General features: G+C 35.6%; 2 protein-coding genes across 2 annotated transcripts in view; one reads left to right on the top strand and one right to left on the bottom strand.

Moving 5' to 3' along the window:
* The window catches only part of LOC139142158 (biotin--protein ligase-like), a 635662-nt gene that overhangs the window by 183494 nt on the left and 432842 nt on the right, over nt 1–19326 (top strand). The gene's annotated exons all lie outside the window — the stretch shown is intronic.
* Nucleotides 11160–19326, bottom strand: part of LOC139142160 (CTP synthase 1-like) — a 35852-nt gene continuing 27685 nt past the window's right edge. The window contains exons 6-15 of the mRNA XM_070712013.1: nt 18406–18638; nt 17645–17777; nt 16950–17038; nt 16348–16442; nt 15780–15886; nt 15345–15441; nt 14784–14839; nt 14035–14131; nt 11916–13391; nt 11160–11835 (exon numbers count right to left, since the gene is read on the bottom strand). Of these exons, the coding sequence (XP_070568114.1) occupies nt 13156–13391; nt 14035–14131; nt 14784–14839; nt 15345–15441; nt 15780–15886; nt 16348–16442; nt 16950–17038; nt 17645–17777; nt 18406–18638 (1143 nt within the window). The 3' untranslated portion in view covers nt 11160–11835; nt 11916–13155. The remainder of the gene's footprint in view (nt 11836–11915; nt 13392–14034; nt 14132–14783; nt 14840–15344; nt 15442–15779; nt 15887–16347; nt 16443–16949; nt 17039–17644; nt 17778–18405; nt 18639–19326) is intronic.

Below are 19326 nucleotides of genomic sequence, written 5' to 3'. Positions count from 1 at the left end.
GTTCAGTGGATAAATTTCGTGGTATAACGGCAGATCATTGTACGTATTCCTGTGTTGTCCCACTGAAGGTTTGTTCTTTCATTCTGGAAGCTAGGATGTCTAACTTTGTTCTACTGTGTTAAAGGTTGTGTTCGTCACTACGTATTGTGTTTACTAGACTGAATATATATATATATATATATATATATATATATATATATTATATATATATATATATATATATATATATATAATTTACAACTTGAACAAGAGAAAAGGTACGAAAAAAGACAACGGAAACAGAACACAGACAAAAGACGAAGAACAAGGATAGCACTTACAAAAAAAGACATTCTCAATCTATGATTTAAAGTACATTACCAGAATATGCCAGCGGGTCCTATACTTTTCAGTTGTGCTATTTTTGCAGGAAATGTTTCTCTCAACTTTGTGCTTTTGTTTGACCTCCGTTATAAATAAATAGAACGGAAGAATTTTCTTTTTTGTCTACACTTTTAGACAAGAACTGTTTCCCTAAGATAATGTGCACAGAACAACATGTTTTTACTGTAATTTAAATAGCAGGGAGAGAGGTTATGCCTCCACTGTTACCCTTGCACGAGGCTACCTCGCGGTCGTCATCATCACTTGCCACACGTGGTAGAGCAGACAGTTTACATCCTGAGCATTTTTGAGCAATTTTACAAGAAGGAAAGTGAGGGCAACTTCACACATCGTTTCTACCTTTGTTCAATGATGCGGTACATTGAGTCGATTAATGTGTGTATATACAATCTCTCTTTCTACCTAACCATAGTGCGTCACTCTTTTCCTTATTGATCTTCTGGCCGGGGATGTTGCCGAATGAGTCAACTATTCTGAGAAATTCTTCGGCAGATTTCACATCTGATAACATTCGAGTGGTGTCATCTGCATATTGTGCAATTTTAACTCATTTTGTTCGATTTGAATGCCCTTAATTGTTTTGTTGTGACGAATGGCGATGGACAAAATTTCTAAACTAAAAACAAGTAAGGTGAAAGAGTATCACCTTGTCTTGAACCGCTGCTAACTTAAAATTAACCAGAGGTGACACCATTATTAATGACTAGAAATATCGCAGTATAAAACTTTGATTCATAGAATAAAAGATTCACCAAAATTAAATTTCTTTAAAGCAAAGTAAAGGAAAGACCACTCGATAGAGTCAAATGCCTCGACAAAATCAGTACAAAGAAGAATACAAGGAATATTGTTTTCTTTTGTAAAGTGCATGGAGTTTAAAATCTTGCAAACAGCGTCGCTGATGTAGCGACCGTTTACATATAAACCAGCTTGATTTGGGTAAATTATTTCCGATAAAACTTTGAAATTCGAATTAAAAGGTTCTTGGCAACATTTTTATAATAAAAGTTTAAAAGAGAAATAGGTCCCCAATTTTTCAGCTACAGACGATCTTTTTCTTTTTTATCAATCAAAGTAATGGTTGCTGGTCTTTTGGGAAACTGACACTGACAACTCTCCATATGGACGTGTACATATAGTTGAAACTCAGTACAATTAAATTACCATACAAGGGCCAGAAACGCCATTCCCCGGGCTTTAATTACTGGACATGTTTTTCGAAGCTTGGTAGCATTCTTCGAGACTCAAATAACCTCACAAATATTTGTTCTGTAATTCTGACAGTAAAGGAAAATGGAAATCGCCAGTGAACTCTTCTTGTTTTTCTTCAGGAAAACAATGTGTAATAAATTTCGATAGAATTCTTTCTGCGTGTTTAAAATTTCATTTAAATCTGTAGATGCTTGAAGTTTACGAATGTGATTTTGTAATGATTTCTCTTTTCAAGCTTCAAAAATAAGCATTGCTTTTTTCAACAAGCTCATGCCATCTTATTCTAGCATGTTGAATAGGCCTAATACCTTGTGTTTTGACTTCGTAAATATCATCTAAAGCTCTCTGAATTTCATCAATGTCTTTTCATGTTTTTCTATTTCACTTTCTTAATTTCGAGGTCCTTTTTTGTTGCTCCAGCTTTTTTTCCTTGTGTCTTTGACACTTAGCCCGTTTTTGCTGTATTTCATACAAAAGTCCATGATTTTATACTATTTAAGCTTTGGATCAAGAACGTCAGTGAAATCTTGTCCAAATATTTTTTCATGCTGCAAACCTTCGAGCAACCAATAATCGCATACAGAGGAACAGAAGTATGCGATACACTTACATATGCCAGACTTCACAAAAGCTACAATAGATGGCACTCCGATTCACATGAGCATACACAAACACAACAAGACCAAACCGTAGACATAGCTTCCGTAATTGAACAACAAACTTCAGTGGAACAACATATTAACACATAAAATCAATCAATCATTCAACATGTCTCACCAATCAAAAATGAATTTTAAGTGACTGATGAAGAAAACTCTGTTTTCGAAACGTAGCTTCAAAGGATCGCAGTGTAACGCTAGTCTCTCCGCTCCAATGTTGGTTAACAGCAAGACACGTAAATACGGGTACGTCTCGCCATGGCTAATCAACCCTTTACATAAAACAGCTAAACATGATATACATACACATAGAATCATACACAAAACGCAAAGAATTCACATATGAACGATGTGAGGAGTTGCTTTCCCTTTATTACACTCGCCATGGCTAACCAATACTCACATAAAACAATCAAACATGATACACACTCACAATATACACAATATCATACACAAAATGCAAACAACTCAGATATGAACGATGTGTGGAGTTGCTTTCCCTTTATTACAACAAAACAAACTGAGGAGCGACGATCAAACAGAACGACGCAGCTCAAACAGTACGACGCAATTACAAACTGAAGAGTGCAGGTCAAAACAGAACGACGCAGCTCTAACAGAACGACGCAATTACAAACTGAAGAGCGCAGGTCAAAACAGAACGATGCAGCTCTAACAGAACGACGCAATTACAAACTGAAGAGCGCAGGTCAAAACAGAATGACGCAGCTCAAACAGAACGACGCAATTACAAACTGAAGAGCGCAGGTCGAAACAGAACGACGCAGCTCTAACAGAACGACGCAATGACAAACTGAATAGGGTCTGTGTCGTTTTCGGCCACGGTACAGACTGAAATTAACATTGTCGTTTGTTTTACTTCCGTGGCTTTGACACGGTTTTTCTAACACAAAGTAAAATTTCAGTATTTTCAATTTTTTTCTATGTTTTTATTAACCTGATATCAGAGCAAAATCCGATAGACAATGCGACGATTCGACTGTGTGAGTCGGCACGCACACGTCTTAATCTAGACTTACTTCAAATCTATGGGCATATAAAAAGCAAAACAGCGAATTGAATGTATAAACTTCAGTAGACTGTGGCATTAGTGATAGGCTGTTACGTAGATCGTTAGGTGAACACAGACATGTGAACCTTGCTCGGCTACCCACTTACTGCCGCCGTGGAAAGCAAAGTGACGGGGTCGGTCAAGTCTTAATCCGAATCTGTGCAGAACGTTACGCGTACGGAACGCGTAGCCACTCTACGTTACGTTCTCGCTACGGGTGAAATCTTAACCTCTCTAATATTCGTGTCTATGACGACACTTTCAAATCAACTCAGACCATTTGATTAATAGTGTAGATTTGTCAGCATTGATTATGCTTCTCTGACAGACTACCTAACTTGCTTATGTCAGAGTACCTGAATGCTTTGTCAATGATTGACCATGATACAACAAAGTCCTTGTCTTGTTCTTAAGAGACCGAGTGAACATTACTGTTCTCATACTTGTTCTAACGGAAGACTGCATGTGATAAGCAAAGCATGTCTTGAAGATGTTATCAGTGAGGCCTATGTACACGTAATCGTTCTCCTTAATGTTCTCAACAGGAATCAATAACGAACGAGGGCTGTTTTAGTCTTATAAGTTTAAAGCCATAGAACAAAGGGCATGCGAGAACAAAATGCGATTAAAAATGAATAGACATACACGTATTGTTTTACTCTGTGACTTGTGTGGACTATGTTTCACTGCTTACGCATGTGCTGTTCATGTCCATTAGCCTAATTTTAGTAGAATGTTGTTCATAAGGTAACTGACTCAAAAACTAAAACCTACAGAAATTTAAGGCATCACGTAGATCGTCATAAGCAACAGATTTCTAGCAATTGAAAAGCATGTTTGTTTTGAAAACTGATCACAATGGATGAGCAAGGAAAAGTTCAAATATATTTGTGTATCATCAACGTCATTTGTACTTCACAGTCTGACATACATGGACAGAAGACACAAAGATTATCAAGGTTAATCTGGAAAAAAAATCTGCATGTCAACATTCAAGATAATTACATGCCTGAAATACATTATTCCGTCAGTCCATCGGTGAATCCATAATGGTGACTTACGTTGATGGGATATATCGCCGTTTGTGTGTGGTCTGTATTCTTACGATCCTTGCAGTTACCAGGTTTATCACAGTCGCAGCAGCAGTTGAACCCATTTATACTCCAGCTGCACCGTACAAATATTGCAAGGCGAAACCTGGTAATCAACATGGCGACTTTGACTGTTCAAATCTGCAACTGATGGCAATACCAACGTTTCTACCTCCTTCGACTGTCGCCCTTGACCTCAGTGATAACTGGATACAAACCCTTACAGCAGATTCTTTTCTCCCCTTCCACATTTGAAGACACTTAATCTTACCAAAAACAAGATTAAGAACATCTCTGATAAGAGTTTCTTGCATCTTGAGAATCTTGAAGAGTTGGATCTGTCTTATAATGACATCCAGTCAATACCTTCTGATACTTTTATGAACCTTAAACAATTGAAAATTTTAAAGATATCAACATCAGATATTATATCTAAAAATAAGCTTAGTTTGGAAACTCGCGCATTTGCGGGTTTGTCTGAATTGATGAACTTAGATTTAAGCAATTATGTTGTACTACCTCAACAAGGGTTCGAATATTTCACTAACCCCTGGTCACACTCAGTAAATGAAGCAGTATCTGATATTGATTTGTTTAGAGAGTTATCCAGCCTTAAGACTCTCAGAATGCAAATAACAGTGCACTGTCCCCTAAAGGAAGTGTCCCGTGGAAGTACACATATCCACCAAACCTGACACATTTAGACTTATCAGATAGCACATTATATATACTTTGTGATTTCTCAATGTGGCTGTACTTAATGCTAAACAGGATGTCAAGCCTCTTCATCTTAATCTTTCGAGCAGTAAGATTTCTGTTCTTCACTCAGATGCATTTTATGGATTCCAAAATGTGGTCTCCCTAAACCTTTCTAACAATTATATAAGGATGTTGGAATCATATTTCAGTATTCATTTGAACAAGCTCCAATACTTGGATGTTTCAAGAAATAGCTTAGTGTACATCAGTTCCACTTCATTTGCAGAGTTTTCAAACCTATTGCAGCTAAAGTTGGAAAGGAATTTTATTCAACACATAGCACTTCACGCATTTAAATCACTTTTAGATCTTCTTTATTTGGATCTTTCAAATAATAGAATTGAATCTCTAAGCTTATCAGGGCTTGTAAAGTTAGAGCACTTGGACCTATCTGAGAATGCAATTATGAACATAGCTTCATTACAGGGATTATTAGGGCTTTCAAAATTGAAGTATTTGGATCTATCTGGTAATGCAATTACACATATTAGTTCAGATGCATTGCATGGATTGTTAAACCTGCAAACCTCAACTTATCTGAGACTCGAATCAATAACATTGCTCCTAACACTTGTCAGTGGCCTTCGCAACTTGGTTAACTTTGAAATAGATATGACAATCACCGGTATGATCTAGCCAATGATGAGTCATCTTGTGAGTCAACAGATTTAAAATCATCTGAATTATTCGAACTTGTTTACCCAAATGGAAGTTTAAAAGACAGTGTCGAGTTTGACCGTGACTATGTCATTTGGTTGAGTTCTATTGGTTGTGGACTTGTGCAAAGAAAACTCATGATGACTGGTTATAGTGATGGAATTCAAACATGTTACTTCTTGAAATATATAAAGCATCAACTCTATCCGATATACCTTCGATAAAAGCCAAGTATCACATATGTTGGTTCAAAAGTGTCAGGCAGGAAGTAGTGATCCATTCCATAATCTTGACAGTGCCACATGGTACAATGCCGCAATGTGCAGACAATGAAAGTACATCAGAATCCCATCACTTCACTATAGAGGTTTTGATGAAACGGTCTATGATGTGTTTTCATGTTTCATTGATTTGAAATCTCTTTATTTAAACAACAGTGTGCCTCAATTATCATGGTTAGAGAGAGATGCATTTTCAAGTCTTCAAAGCCTTGAGATACTTGATCTCAGCAACATAAGGTACATTATATTGAGATAGGGACATTTTGGGTCCTGCATAATTTGAAAGAATTGAATTTATCAGCAAATTTTCTTCGTGAACTAAGGATTGTCCGCCTACCTTACCGCCCTTACACATACTTGATTTGAGGGATAATCCACTCTATAATAGGTATTATTCAGGCAAGGCAAAAGAATGTTACCATCGAAGAAGCAATATAGAAGTAATACATGCTACAGCTAAAAACATATGTTACTACATGGACACAAAATATGTGAGTGATTTTGACCTTGACGTTTTGCAAGTTTTAAAGTTTACTGACAGTAAAAGCAGTTATATAAGTTTTTATAAATGTAATGCAACAAAGTTAGTTGTACTTGACTTGTCAAATACATCAGTTAGGTTTGAGGTTGTAGTACATTCTTTTCCATCCTTGACTCACATGACTGCTCAAATATTGAATGGCCTTATTTCGAAGTAAAATTAAGAGTACCACCGTTTCCCGATCCTGAATTCCAAGTAAATTAATAGTACCATTATTGACTTATCTTGATCTGTCTAAATCAACTCTCATTATGAATGACCATAACATTTACTTTCTTGAGACACTGAATTTAAATTATGTTGATCTTAGCTTCACAGCTTTCAATAATATTCACTGCAAAGACCATGCAAGTGTATTCTTTGAAAACTTTACAAGCCTTGAGTATTTGAATATTTCACATTCCGGTGTAATGACTTTGTGTTATTTTTACTTTAAAAAGTTACCAATGCTGACATCTATGGATGCTTCAAATAATGAGATTTCATCAATAAATAGGCATTTGTTTGATCACAACAAACATCTGACATTAATTGACCTCAGTAGCAATGCCATTTTTACATTGGAGCTGTCTACCTTCAGCAAACTGACATATCTTGTCAAATTTTATTTTGAAAACAACCCATTAGATTGCACATATTTATCAGAAATACAGTACTTTATGAAAGGTAGCATAAACGTATCTTTTACAAAGGACGGTTCTCTACCTTGGCAGACCTACCAATGTGCTATGCCACAGAATCTCAGAGGAAAGCCACTCCTCCAGGTAGACTTGACTGACTATACATATTTAGTCATAGCTATAATCCTCATGCTGGTTGTAGGTGCTCCAGGTTTTGTTTGTCGGCAAAAGTGGTGGTATATTAAATTCTATACATACAAGAGGATATCAAAATTTAGGCAGTGCTACCAACTAAGCCATGCAAGGAGAGAAATACAGAATTTCGCATATGATGCATTTGTCTGTTTCAGTAGTGAAAACAGTGACTGGATTGACGAAAAGCTAATACCAGCTTTAGAAGAACAAGAACCACGTATAAAACTTTGCATACATGATAGAGATTTTGAAATTGGGAAGTACATTGTGAATAACATTATGGAGCGAATGGTAAAGAGTGAAAAAATAATTTTCATCATTTCAAAAGATTTTGTGAAGAGCACATGGTGTGACTATGAAATGAAGAGTGCATATCATATGTTATTAGACAGCAATGATGATATTAGTACTCTTTTGTTTGTGATATTGGAAGATGTTCCACAGAAAGAAATGTCAGATTTGTTAAAGTTCTACATTAACACAAGTACTTACCTTGACTGGCCAAATGAGGTCAGGAAGAATGGAGAGGAACGCTCATTTAGAAAATTAAAAAAAGCGCTGTTGAAGAAAGGGAAAAATGAATGAAAAATAAATTTATTAAAGTGTTAAAGCATAATGAGCTGTATCTTGTTTGCATTTTTTCAATAAGATGGTTTGAAAGCAAATGTAAAAGTGCGTAACGAATCATGACTACAGAACCTTTTCGAACATTTGTGAAACTGATTATGTACTTTTATGTAAATACAAACAATGTAAATATTACTTATTTTTAGGGCCCTTCTGACAACACAGAAACAGTTTTATAATTTTCAAATATGCATTGTTTCATGTCCCTCGTATTATAATCAATTGTGTTCATGGCTGCCTTTTGACAAAAATCAAATTGATACCATGTAAGTGTGACAACAGTTATCTTTTTTTTACTTTTCATGTCCCTTATTTTAGAATCTATTGTGTTCATGACTGTCTTTTAAATAAAACTCCTACAACAATTTAACAATTTGACGGTGACATTGATTTTTTTCAATTACTTTAAGTAATTTGAATATTTTTAAAACTTTTTTATTTCTGAATAGTTTTGTATCATATTTTTATATGATCTGTGCTTATGGTTATATACTACCAAGTACTTGAGGTTCATGTTCTTGCCATTCTAACACTGACCGTTGTTGTACTACCAGCTGCAGCAATTCAACAAGAAACTTCACTAGAAGATTACAGATATTGCAAGACTCAACCTGGCAATCAACAAGGAGAATTTGACTGCTCGAATTTGAAATTGACGAAAATACCAACATTTCTACCTCCTTCAACTGTCGCTCTTGACCTTAGTAATAACTGGATACAAACCCTTACAGCAAATCCCTTCTCTACCTTTCAAAATTAAAGAAACTTAATCTTGGAAACAACAACATTGTCGACATTTCTGATGAGAGTTTCAAGCATCTGGAAAATCTTGAAGAATTGGATCTATCTCATAATAACATCTGGTCAATACCCTCCGGTACTTTTATGAACCTAAAACAATTAAAAATTTTAAGGATAACCACTTCAGACGACTGGTTTAACAATTTGACGGCATATTTGCTTCTTCATCAATAAGTAGGCATTTGTTTGATCACAACAAACATCTGACATTAATTGACCTCAGTAACAATGCCATTTTTAGATTGGAGCTGTCTACCTTCAGCAAACTGACATATCTTGTCAAACTTTATCTTGAAAACAATCCATTTGATTGTACATATTTATCAGAAATGCAAGACTTTATGAAATCTAGCATAAATGTATCTTTTACAAGTGATGGCTCTCTGCCTTGGCAGACCTACCAGTGTGCTGTGCCACAGAATATCAGAGGAAAGCCACTTCTTATGTTAAACTTAACTGACTATACTTTCTCCTATGCATATATTGTTATACCTGTCATTTTGCTGGGAATCTTTGCTTTGATTTTTCTTTGTCGAACGAAACATGACATCAGGATGTTAAAACAAAGGCCATATTACCAACAAAACCATTTAATTGGCGAGGAACAGGATTTGCGATATGATGCATTTGTGTGTTTTAGCAGCGAGGACAGCGACTGGGTGTATAAATATCTAGTGCCAACTTTGGAAGAAACTGATCCTCCTCTAAAGTTGTGTATCCACGACAGAGATTTTGAACTTGGTAAAGGGATACTAGACAACATCGAAGATGAAATGGAAAGGAGTCAAAAATTTGTTTTTGTGGTTTCAAAAAATTTTGTGAAGAGCAAGTGGTGTGACCATGAAATGAAATGTGCTTTTGACAAATGTATGTTGCCAGACAGTGAGTATGGCCGACTTATATTTTTGATACTGGAGCATGTTCCAGAGGACGAAATGTCGAATATGTTGAAATGTCACATAAACACCACTACTTACCTTGAGTTCCCAAGAAAGACCAGAAAAGAATCTTTCTTAAAGAGAACAATGAAGACGTTATTGAAGGAACAATGGTGGCCAAGTTGGGTTACAATCAATGAAGAGGAACATTTCTGGAGAAAATTAAAACAAACATTACAGAAGAAAGAAAAAAATACATTAACTAATTAGCTGAATCGAATGTACAGATTCGAAATTTTTTGGTCTAAAGTTCACAACTTTGACCAACAAATGAACAAGTAAAAACATAAAAAAATTTCATTTATACATGTTTGTGCTTTATAAATTATATTTTCTGCTCGCTTATGATATTTTATAAGAGTGGACATCCTACAACTATGATTTTGATAGCAAGATTGAAAATTGCCGGTCTGGCATTCACTATAATTAGAGCTATTGTAGGAGATAGGTCCAACAATTGGATGTATTTTTGAAACAATTTGTAAGTTTTTATATTCATGCATATTTGCATATTTAGAATCTATGAAAATAAAATTGCATATATAATATGCACTTCCTTTTTTGGGTCCTCTCAGATCTCTCTATCCCCAGCTTGGGTTATGCCATATGAAGAAAAAGTTGTCATGGACATGCAATGGATTAAGTTTGCCCAACAAAATGTTGACAGAAATATCTTACCCTATTCAGTAATATTCCTGATGTAAAATAGATCAATGGATTTGACTTAAAACTTTAACAAATGGATGCCACATCAAACCATGTTTGTCTCCATCACAGGTACACGTACGGCGTGTATATCTTTCACAAAATCAGACGACTTTAGGATATATCGCAAAATCCTCATGCTAATCTATCACTGAACATAGTCAACAAATTTTCTCCTCAAAGCCCGTTTCAGTATGCATCGTACACTTTGTCATGATTGACACAACCAACACTGTTGAACACTTTCATATTCTGAGGCAGTTTTCAGTGTTGTCCTGTTGCTTGTGTTTATTTTTCATTTCTGCAAAACAAAGAATCCCATCACATGCCTAAAACAAAGAAAGCTGAGAAACACTGAAACAATTTTTAACTTGGGAACAAAAACACTAAATGTGGACTTATTTCATTTACCACCGAAAATATCACCTGGTTGATAAAGAGCAAAAGTACCAGTTACAGATATCAGTAAAGCTAAATGCTGAATTTCAAGCTTAACCCTTTCACCACCATGGTTTAGCCCAAGCCTCTGGATAGTGGGTTTTTGGAACCACATGTTTTACCCGATGTCATGGTCACATCAGATTTGTTTACTTGAATAAGCAGTCACAGAGAGTGGATTCATAGTGCACAACATATTTTATTACATACTGCAATCTATGAAAATTCCATATACTGCGAAAAAACATGGTCAAAAATTTAAAAAGTTACAAACCATCTCAAAGGGGAATAAATATTTTTGAAGCAGAAAATCTTTGTGCTGCATTGTTTGTGGCTTTGATAAATATCTTCGGAGAAACACTACTTTTTATTGACCAGCCCATTTCATTTTTCTTTCAAATAATCACATACATTCACTAATTTGGTGTACCTGACCTATAGGCAATTATTATTCAGAAACATGAAATAGGTTGTTTTTTTAAGCTTCTAAATAAATGGTAACTGATATTGTTTTACATAATCAAAACTTTTTTTTGACAATAAATTCCAATTACCAAAGCATCACTGTTAAGCTTTTGGAAATTTGTGTTTGACTTCTCAACATGAAACTATTCTGATTCCAATGCCTTTCCTTAAAAGTCACTAAAAGTGATTAGAACATCCTATGACATAGCCTTTGAAATTACAGAAATTAATTGAACATGAAGACTACATGCCTTTCTAACCAATGATTTGAACCATCAGGTGTAATGCCTTTTAGATTTGAAAAGTTTGATATTGCACCTTTCAAATAATTTTGATTTGAACATTCTGAATCCCTTTCAAATAAGTGATTTAAACATTCTGATATAATGCCTTGCAAATCATAGATTAACCCATTGAAGTACAACATCCCACAAGTGACTGAGAGTAATTTGAGCAGTCACATCTAATGCCATTCTTATCAAAGATTAAACACTGATATAATACCCTGCAAGTTACTGACAGATATTTGAGAATCTGGAACAATGACTTTCAAATAATTGTTTCATAAGAGTAGTTGGGCAGTTCCCTTCAAATCACAGGTAATTACATTTGGATAGAATGTCGTGCAGATCACAAAAAGAAATTCACAGTATGAACCAATTGGTATGAAAGTGATGATTTTACATGTAATGGGGACACTGTACGAGTTCAACTAAAGTTAGAAGGTACAATATCTTTGAAAAATTATGACTACAAAGTTAATCAAAGATAATTACATTTTCCTTTGAGCGTTTCTTTCAAACACTTTGATGTACAACAATGGAAATTCAAAAATGACTACTTGCAAAAAAGAGAATTCAAAGAATGCAACATTGAAAATATGTGAGACACTAGTAATTGTATACTTTATTTCTTTGTAAAAAAATTTCATTTAATAATGCAGTTGTTGCGAAAAGTTGGTAAACTTCTCTTAACAATTTATTTTTTGTCTTTTGACCCTTTGTTACACATTTTGTTGGATGCTCTATCACCTCCATTCCTCCTATTAGTTAGAATATTGCTCTAAACATAAAACTATAGGCCATAGCCTCACTTTGAAAATTATAAAAATAATCGATGGTCAATGGGTGATCTCCTTAAGATGTGGAAGGCTGACAAGTACCCACTTCAATCCTCCTCTAGTTTTGTGAAAGACAAAAATAAATTTTGCCAAAATATACACATGCCAGATACAAACTGCATACAAAAAATTTGTGCTGAATAATACAAAGTATCATTTCAAACAATGCCCGGTGAACACAGTATGGCTGACAGACAAATATCAACATTTGCAACTCAGTTTCTTCAGATGGTAGAAAGAAGGTTATTTATCCTGTACATTCTACCTGATCAGTTATTGAGGAACTTACAATGAGAACAACACTTCCTTTTGCCAGACAGACAGTAAAATGTAGTGTTAATGTCATGGTCATACACTGGCTTTAATGATGGGGTTACTTTTCACCATATTTCAAGTTGGCAGAACAAGCATTGGAATACAAATGTGGCTAGTTTTGTTGTTGTCCAAAGAAAAACTTTTCAAATAATTAATACAGCTTGCACCATATGTATGAATATTCATATTAACTGACATTGTGAAGAAAGGTACAGTTGCCATTGTTCAGTGAGGTGTTTACGATGCTTACTTTTGCTGCATTTGTACATAAATTTCTATGTATCTCGGCCAAAGACACAATCCGTCAGATTGGAAGCAAGTTCAGAAACTTCATCATCCTCAGAGTCTGTTTCACTGAACGTACTGCGTGGAGAAAGTCGGTTACCACGCGAAATGTAAGAATGAAGTTTGCCGATGGAAGCTAGAATCAGACCAAGGTATGGTGGGGAGGGTTTCATTGGTCTTGAGATGTATTCTGGATGGTACTGAACTCCAACAAAATATGGATGATCTGGAAATGAAAGTTTACAATATTACGATATGGTTGATTATGAATTACTTAAAGGCGCCCTTCTCAATCCCTGGTTCTTGCATTAGCGAATGTGTCAACAGCCCATTAACAGTCTGTCATTCTTTTGTTTTCCATTGAATACTTTATCAAGGAAATATTTATATTAGATAAATCTGATAATTGAGTGGGGGCTTTAAACAAGCTATTATTAATATTCAAAAATACATATTTGAATTTTTAGCAAGACTTTTATGAAATATCAATGCCCTGGACACCAATAATTCAACAAAACGCCATACTATTATTACGATGATTTTATCCTGGTTTCCTGATATCTTTGCTATTCCTTTCAATCATCATCAGTTTGTAGCCGAATTGTTGAGAAAACACAACAATGAAATAGACTAGAAAACACAACACAATTAAATAGACAATGTCAGCACAGTTGTTTTGTGATTTTATCATAATTTGTGTGCTCTGCTGGATTCAGGTGCAGGGATATGTCTAAGAACTTACACCTTATTATTTATAAGTTTGTGTATACATGAAGAGCACTAAGGTGAGTTTATTACTGATTGAAAGAGGGAACAAATCACTGAGAGAACCATCTTGAATGTTGCATCATGGGAAAACAAAGACTCACCATTCAGCTCCATGATTTCCATTCTTTCACCTTCTACATCATGGCCGACAAACTTCATCCCCTTTTCTTCAAACTGACTCACTAGCTTTGGATTCACCTGTTGGACAGAAGACGCATGACATACCAGCATTGCTTGGTTCTTGAGTATTGCATTATGGTTACAAAGCTTCATAAGGACAGACCACCATTTCCATATATTTTAAAGTCATGATCTCATAATAATCTGAACTCAACAAAGTGTTCATTATTACAGTAACAATTCACCAAAATTAAAGTCTATTTAACTGGCAATTCTCAGCTTGTTTATGGATCTCATATAAAACTTTTTTGTGATAGCTGGCCAAAATTGGAAATGGGAAATAGGGAAAATATCAAACCAGCTTAGCAGAGTTTACTTCATTCATCTACACAGCATCTTTTTTCATGGAAGACGTGAAAAGTATGTTTCAGATGTCACTGATTATTAGATGTTATAATACAGGTAAGTCCATACAAAGTAACAAAACATGGTTTGATGTCACTAGAACCAATTATGTTTGAGGGGTGAAATTGCACGAGGCTACGTGTTTACACCTAGTACATTAGATATCCACAATTTACTCTAGCATTCTTGATAGCGCCACAACAAACCATGGAAAAGAGCAATGTCGTGGGGTTTTAGAATGCACATCAACAACAGCTATGATAAAACTTGTCATTTTTATCTCGGTATAACTGCAAATCTGAAATTTCACATTGTTATCACTCACCTCATATCTGTGTCTATGCCTTTCTTCAACATACTCTGGATTTCCATAGAGACGCTCTGCAATACAGTGAATGCAAAGAGGATTGAAATGTCAGAGAATAAATGATTCAGTGAACGTTTTATTCACTTTCAGCCAAGCAAACATAAACTCTTGATATTTCATTTCAGTTTTAGTTCTCTGCATTAACTAGTTTCATGGTCGTCACCTCACAGCACAGTATTTAGCTTTTGTGAGTGAATCAATGAGATGTTATAATTATTGGTGACTGGATTCTTATCAAGACTTGAAAGTTCAACTACCAATGATAACAATGTACCTCTGACACACATGCTCTGATTCATTAGCCAAACGCTGGATTGTCCAACATGCTTTCAGGAAGTACATCAAGCGACTGCTTTTGATAATGTACAATGACAAAAGATATACAAATCGCTTATAAAGAGACAAGTGATTCAAAACTGGAAACAAAGTTACAATTTTTTTTTACTTGGACTGAATGTTTCAAAACACCGATCACCATTTATTGTAGCACATTTTTGTTTACTTTTCTGAGTCACTTACTGAGAACAGAAAGTTTGTCTTTAAAGATGGTTCTCCTTTTGCCGAGTCTCATTGTTCCACCCATCTGTCCCGGATTGTGTTCCGGCATCTCAATGATCTGAGAGGGAAAATCAACACTATGTTATTCCTTCTGCTAAAATTTAAACACTGAAAATATGTTAAGGAAAAGGTAGCAGCACTTAAAGGTAGGGGAATCGATCTAAGGGATCAAGTTTGTTCTCGTCTATAAGAGCATTATGAAGGTGTCATATCCATATGTTTTCCATTGAAATTGTAATCTAGTAAGTAAATTTCCTGGCAAGACAATCTGACGCCTGAAACACACCTTTGAAATACTTGCTTTTAGTGTTCTGAAAATATGCAATGAAATTTAAAGATCCAACTGCTTTTCTCATCATTGTTGCAATTACAACTTAGGAAATCAAGTTGACTTACCACTGGATGTTTTGTGTCAGGTTCAAATTCTGTGGAGTGAGCACCTTCCCATCCAAGGACATGCCTTGAAAACTCTATCACAGCTGTCTGGAGTCCTAAACAAACACCTGTAATTCCACAGAAAACTATACATTGTTGCTTGAATCTAGACCTGGGTTTGATAGTTCTTAGATTATAGTTTCACTGCAATCGTAGTCACAGCAACAGTTTTAACCCCTGCCAAGTTTGCATGCCACAATCTGGTCAAGTTGCCTTGAACTAGTGAAGTATAATATGTCCCACATGGTGCATTTTAACAAATATTGAACATTTGAAGGCCCCTGAAAACAGAGACACCGTAAGCATGATTTTTTATAGCTGCTATGACAGACCAATCTAGGTGGGTTAAATTACATATAGTTTTGGCTCAAAACTGCTTTTTACTGATTACTTGGCTAATGGGGAAGTGATACTGAATACTGGACAAACAAATTTGAAGTGGGGTGTCTGTGGGTGCACAATACTTTATTCAGCCTGATATTATCTCTGCAAGGCCATAGTTTCATGAGAGAAATACTTTACATTTTACCTAGGTATGGTTTCTTGTTGACCCTTGCCCAGTGTGCTGCTGCTACTTTGCCCTCCGTACCACGCACACCAAATCCACCGGGAACAAGTACTCCGCTGAAAGTAGGAATACACAAACCAGGAATATAGATTCTGAACATGGGACAGTTACAGTCAAACAGAAAACTGATAAACTACTACAAATTTCACAGAGATCCACGCAGCAATATGTATGCATAGGATTTTAAAGAATAGAAGTGGTATGCAGCTTCATAATTCCTTTTCGGTTGTACATACACTGGAAACGAGCTTGGTCATGTTCAGATAACAAAAAATGTGAAATATGAGTCAGTTATCTTAATTTTTCCTATAAGAAGATTAAAACAATTGCAAAATAACATCTACGCAGAATTACTGTTAACTGAAAACCAAGTGAATTTTTCCATACAGGGTTGAGGTTATTGATCCGTTAGGCAATAAGGTCAACCAGTCACACACACTGTGTCATCAAATGCAGTCCACATGGTGTTTGAAAATGGTGATAAAAATAACGGAGTCCCTGAAAAGTTTCCTATATTTGGTTAGAATTAAAAGTCATTACTATGCTTTGCCATGGAGACTTACTTGCTGCTACACAGTTGTTGCCATGCTTCGTGATATCTGACCGGATCTGTCTCTTGTGTGCACTTCTCCAGATCAGCTGCTTCAATATACTGAAAAAATCAACAGAAATTTGAAGAAAATGAGATACTAATCACATCTGCCTACACATCATACATCTTAAGTTGATATGCACTGTACTTCAGTTTGTCACTTTCTTAGTTAATGTTAGGTCAAATTTTTGCCATGAAAAGTAAAACGACCAAAAAATGGTAGTTTCGAAAAAAATTTACAAACAAACTGACACAAAGTCATACACAAAGTCAGACTTAACAGTGACCTACCTAATATTTGAGAGCTTTTTACTCATCCATTTCTTCATGAAAATGCTTATGCGCCTATCGATTTTTTCCACCAGGGAGTGCGGGCCTAACAGGTGAATCTGACAAGTTTTCACCAGCCATGTCAAATCCCCCACCCACAGGCTACAAAAATATGTCAAATACCCAAGATGTGGGAAAATAGAGGTTACATGTAGACAATTTAGGACTTGGTATCAGTCAAAATTCTACACAAGACGTGTATCATAGTGGTCAAATTGTCATGTCCCAAGATATGATTTGCGATCAATTTCCCCTGTTGCCACCCCCCCCCCCCCCCCCCCCCCCCCATAAGTGTATTAGTTGCAAAATCGTTCATTGAACAACCATATTACACACCTTAAGATTCAATCTGTGGTTGCAGGCGATGGCAGAATGTTTCAACGCTTTGATGACAGAGATGTATGAGTCTTCTAACTTGGTGTACTTGCCAACCAGCGCAATGGTCACTTCTTTTAACATTCTGTCATGTCTGAAAAAAAAACAAAATGTAATTGATAAATTATGCAGAGAAATATTCTTCTTCACAGTGCCATTCCTTTTCTTGCAAAAAGAAAATCAGCTGTGATCTTTGACTGTGTTATGACAATATTCACTCTTATTCTGGCCGTTTAAATTGCACATTTCAGTCTACATGATTTTGACAGCAATCTAGCAGCACAGTATATTATACAGTAACTGTTCTCAAATAGTAATACAGTCAAAACAGCTAAATCATACAAAGTCACTTTTTTAGGCTAAACACAAATTCTTCCAAAAATCCCCTAGTTAATATGAAAAGATAAACAATTTCACTGGAAACCTGGAAGCATATTTTCAGGCCAAATGCATTCTTTACCCTCTTCACCACAACAGCTTGGTTCAAACTAGTTAATATCAATGGGGAATGTTGACCTGTTTACAGTGTACTTGGGTGAACTACCCATGTACCAATGTCCAACCTAGATGTAGAAAACAATGGCTTTGGTCTACACTGTGGCAGGTGAAGGGTTTATCCTTTCACACCTATTTTTCACTGCACAAGTACATTTTCCACAGAAAACAATAGGTTTGTACCATGATTGGCAACAGACTAGAAATTTGACTGTTGAAGCCCTTACCTTTCAGCCAGTTCTTTCCATTTTGCAAGTGTACGCCTTGGCTTCTCTGGGTAATTTAGGTTCAGCCTCTGGTTGAAGAAAGGTAGCACGTTCTGCTCAAAGAGCATCATGGGTACACGGTAGATTGACGTGCAGTCATGGATACAGATGACCTGTTCTGGATCCACATGGCAAAACAGTGAGATCTTCTCTTTGACAGTCTTTGCGACAGGATTTTGGCTTCTGCAGACAATCTGGGCAGAACAGCACAAGAAAAGAAATACTTTTACAAATCTACAACAGAAACTGACGGCAGTTCCGTTTTTATTCTTGCTATCTAAAAATTTTTGTATGCAATTTTTAAGAAATTCTAAACTGATTAAAATATTCAAGAGTTTGAGGACAATGTGTTTGGTGCGTAGAGCAGTTGAACTTCAAATCCTCTATGCCTTTAAGACCTGAATCCCTGTGGTAACTTGGCAAGTTCCTAGAAAGTCACCAGTTGGGTTGAATACAGTCAAAACTTTGCAATTTGAAACCATCTTTACCATTTTCGTCGTGGCACAGGTTACTGAAAACAGTACCCATGCTGCAAACTTTGGTGTACCGTTGTTTATTATAATGTGCTCAGCCTATTTACTGGCATTTTCTGCTCCTAATTTGCATGAGTGCTCTCCACTTTCAATATATAGTGACCGAATAATAATAATAATTATAATAATAATAATAATAATTAAGTACTTATATAGCGCCATATATCCACAAGAGTGCTCATAGGCGCGTGATAGAAAACAATAAAAACAAAAAAAATAAAAGATCATTAAAATTGATAAAAGGATAAACGCATAAAAGGAAAAAAAAGAATGTAACCAAGCTAAAAATTGTGGGGAAAAAAATAACAACACTAATAAAAACAAATAAAAATACTGTACCGTCAAGGAC

The sequence above is a fragment of the Ptychodera flava genome, chromosome 10 (genome assembly GCF_041260155.1).
Source record: "Ptychodera flava strain L36383 chromosome 10, AS_Pfla_20210202, whole genome shotgun sequence".
Taxonomy (NCBI): domain Eukaryota; kingdom Metazoa; phylum Hemichordata; class Enteropneusta; family Ptychoderidae; genus Ptychodera; species Ptychodera flava.
The sequence above is the reverse complement of the archived record's forward strand: the minus strand, read 5'-3'. Positions and strand labels throughout refer to the sequence as shown.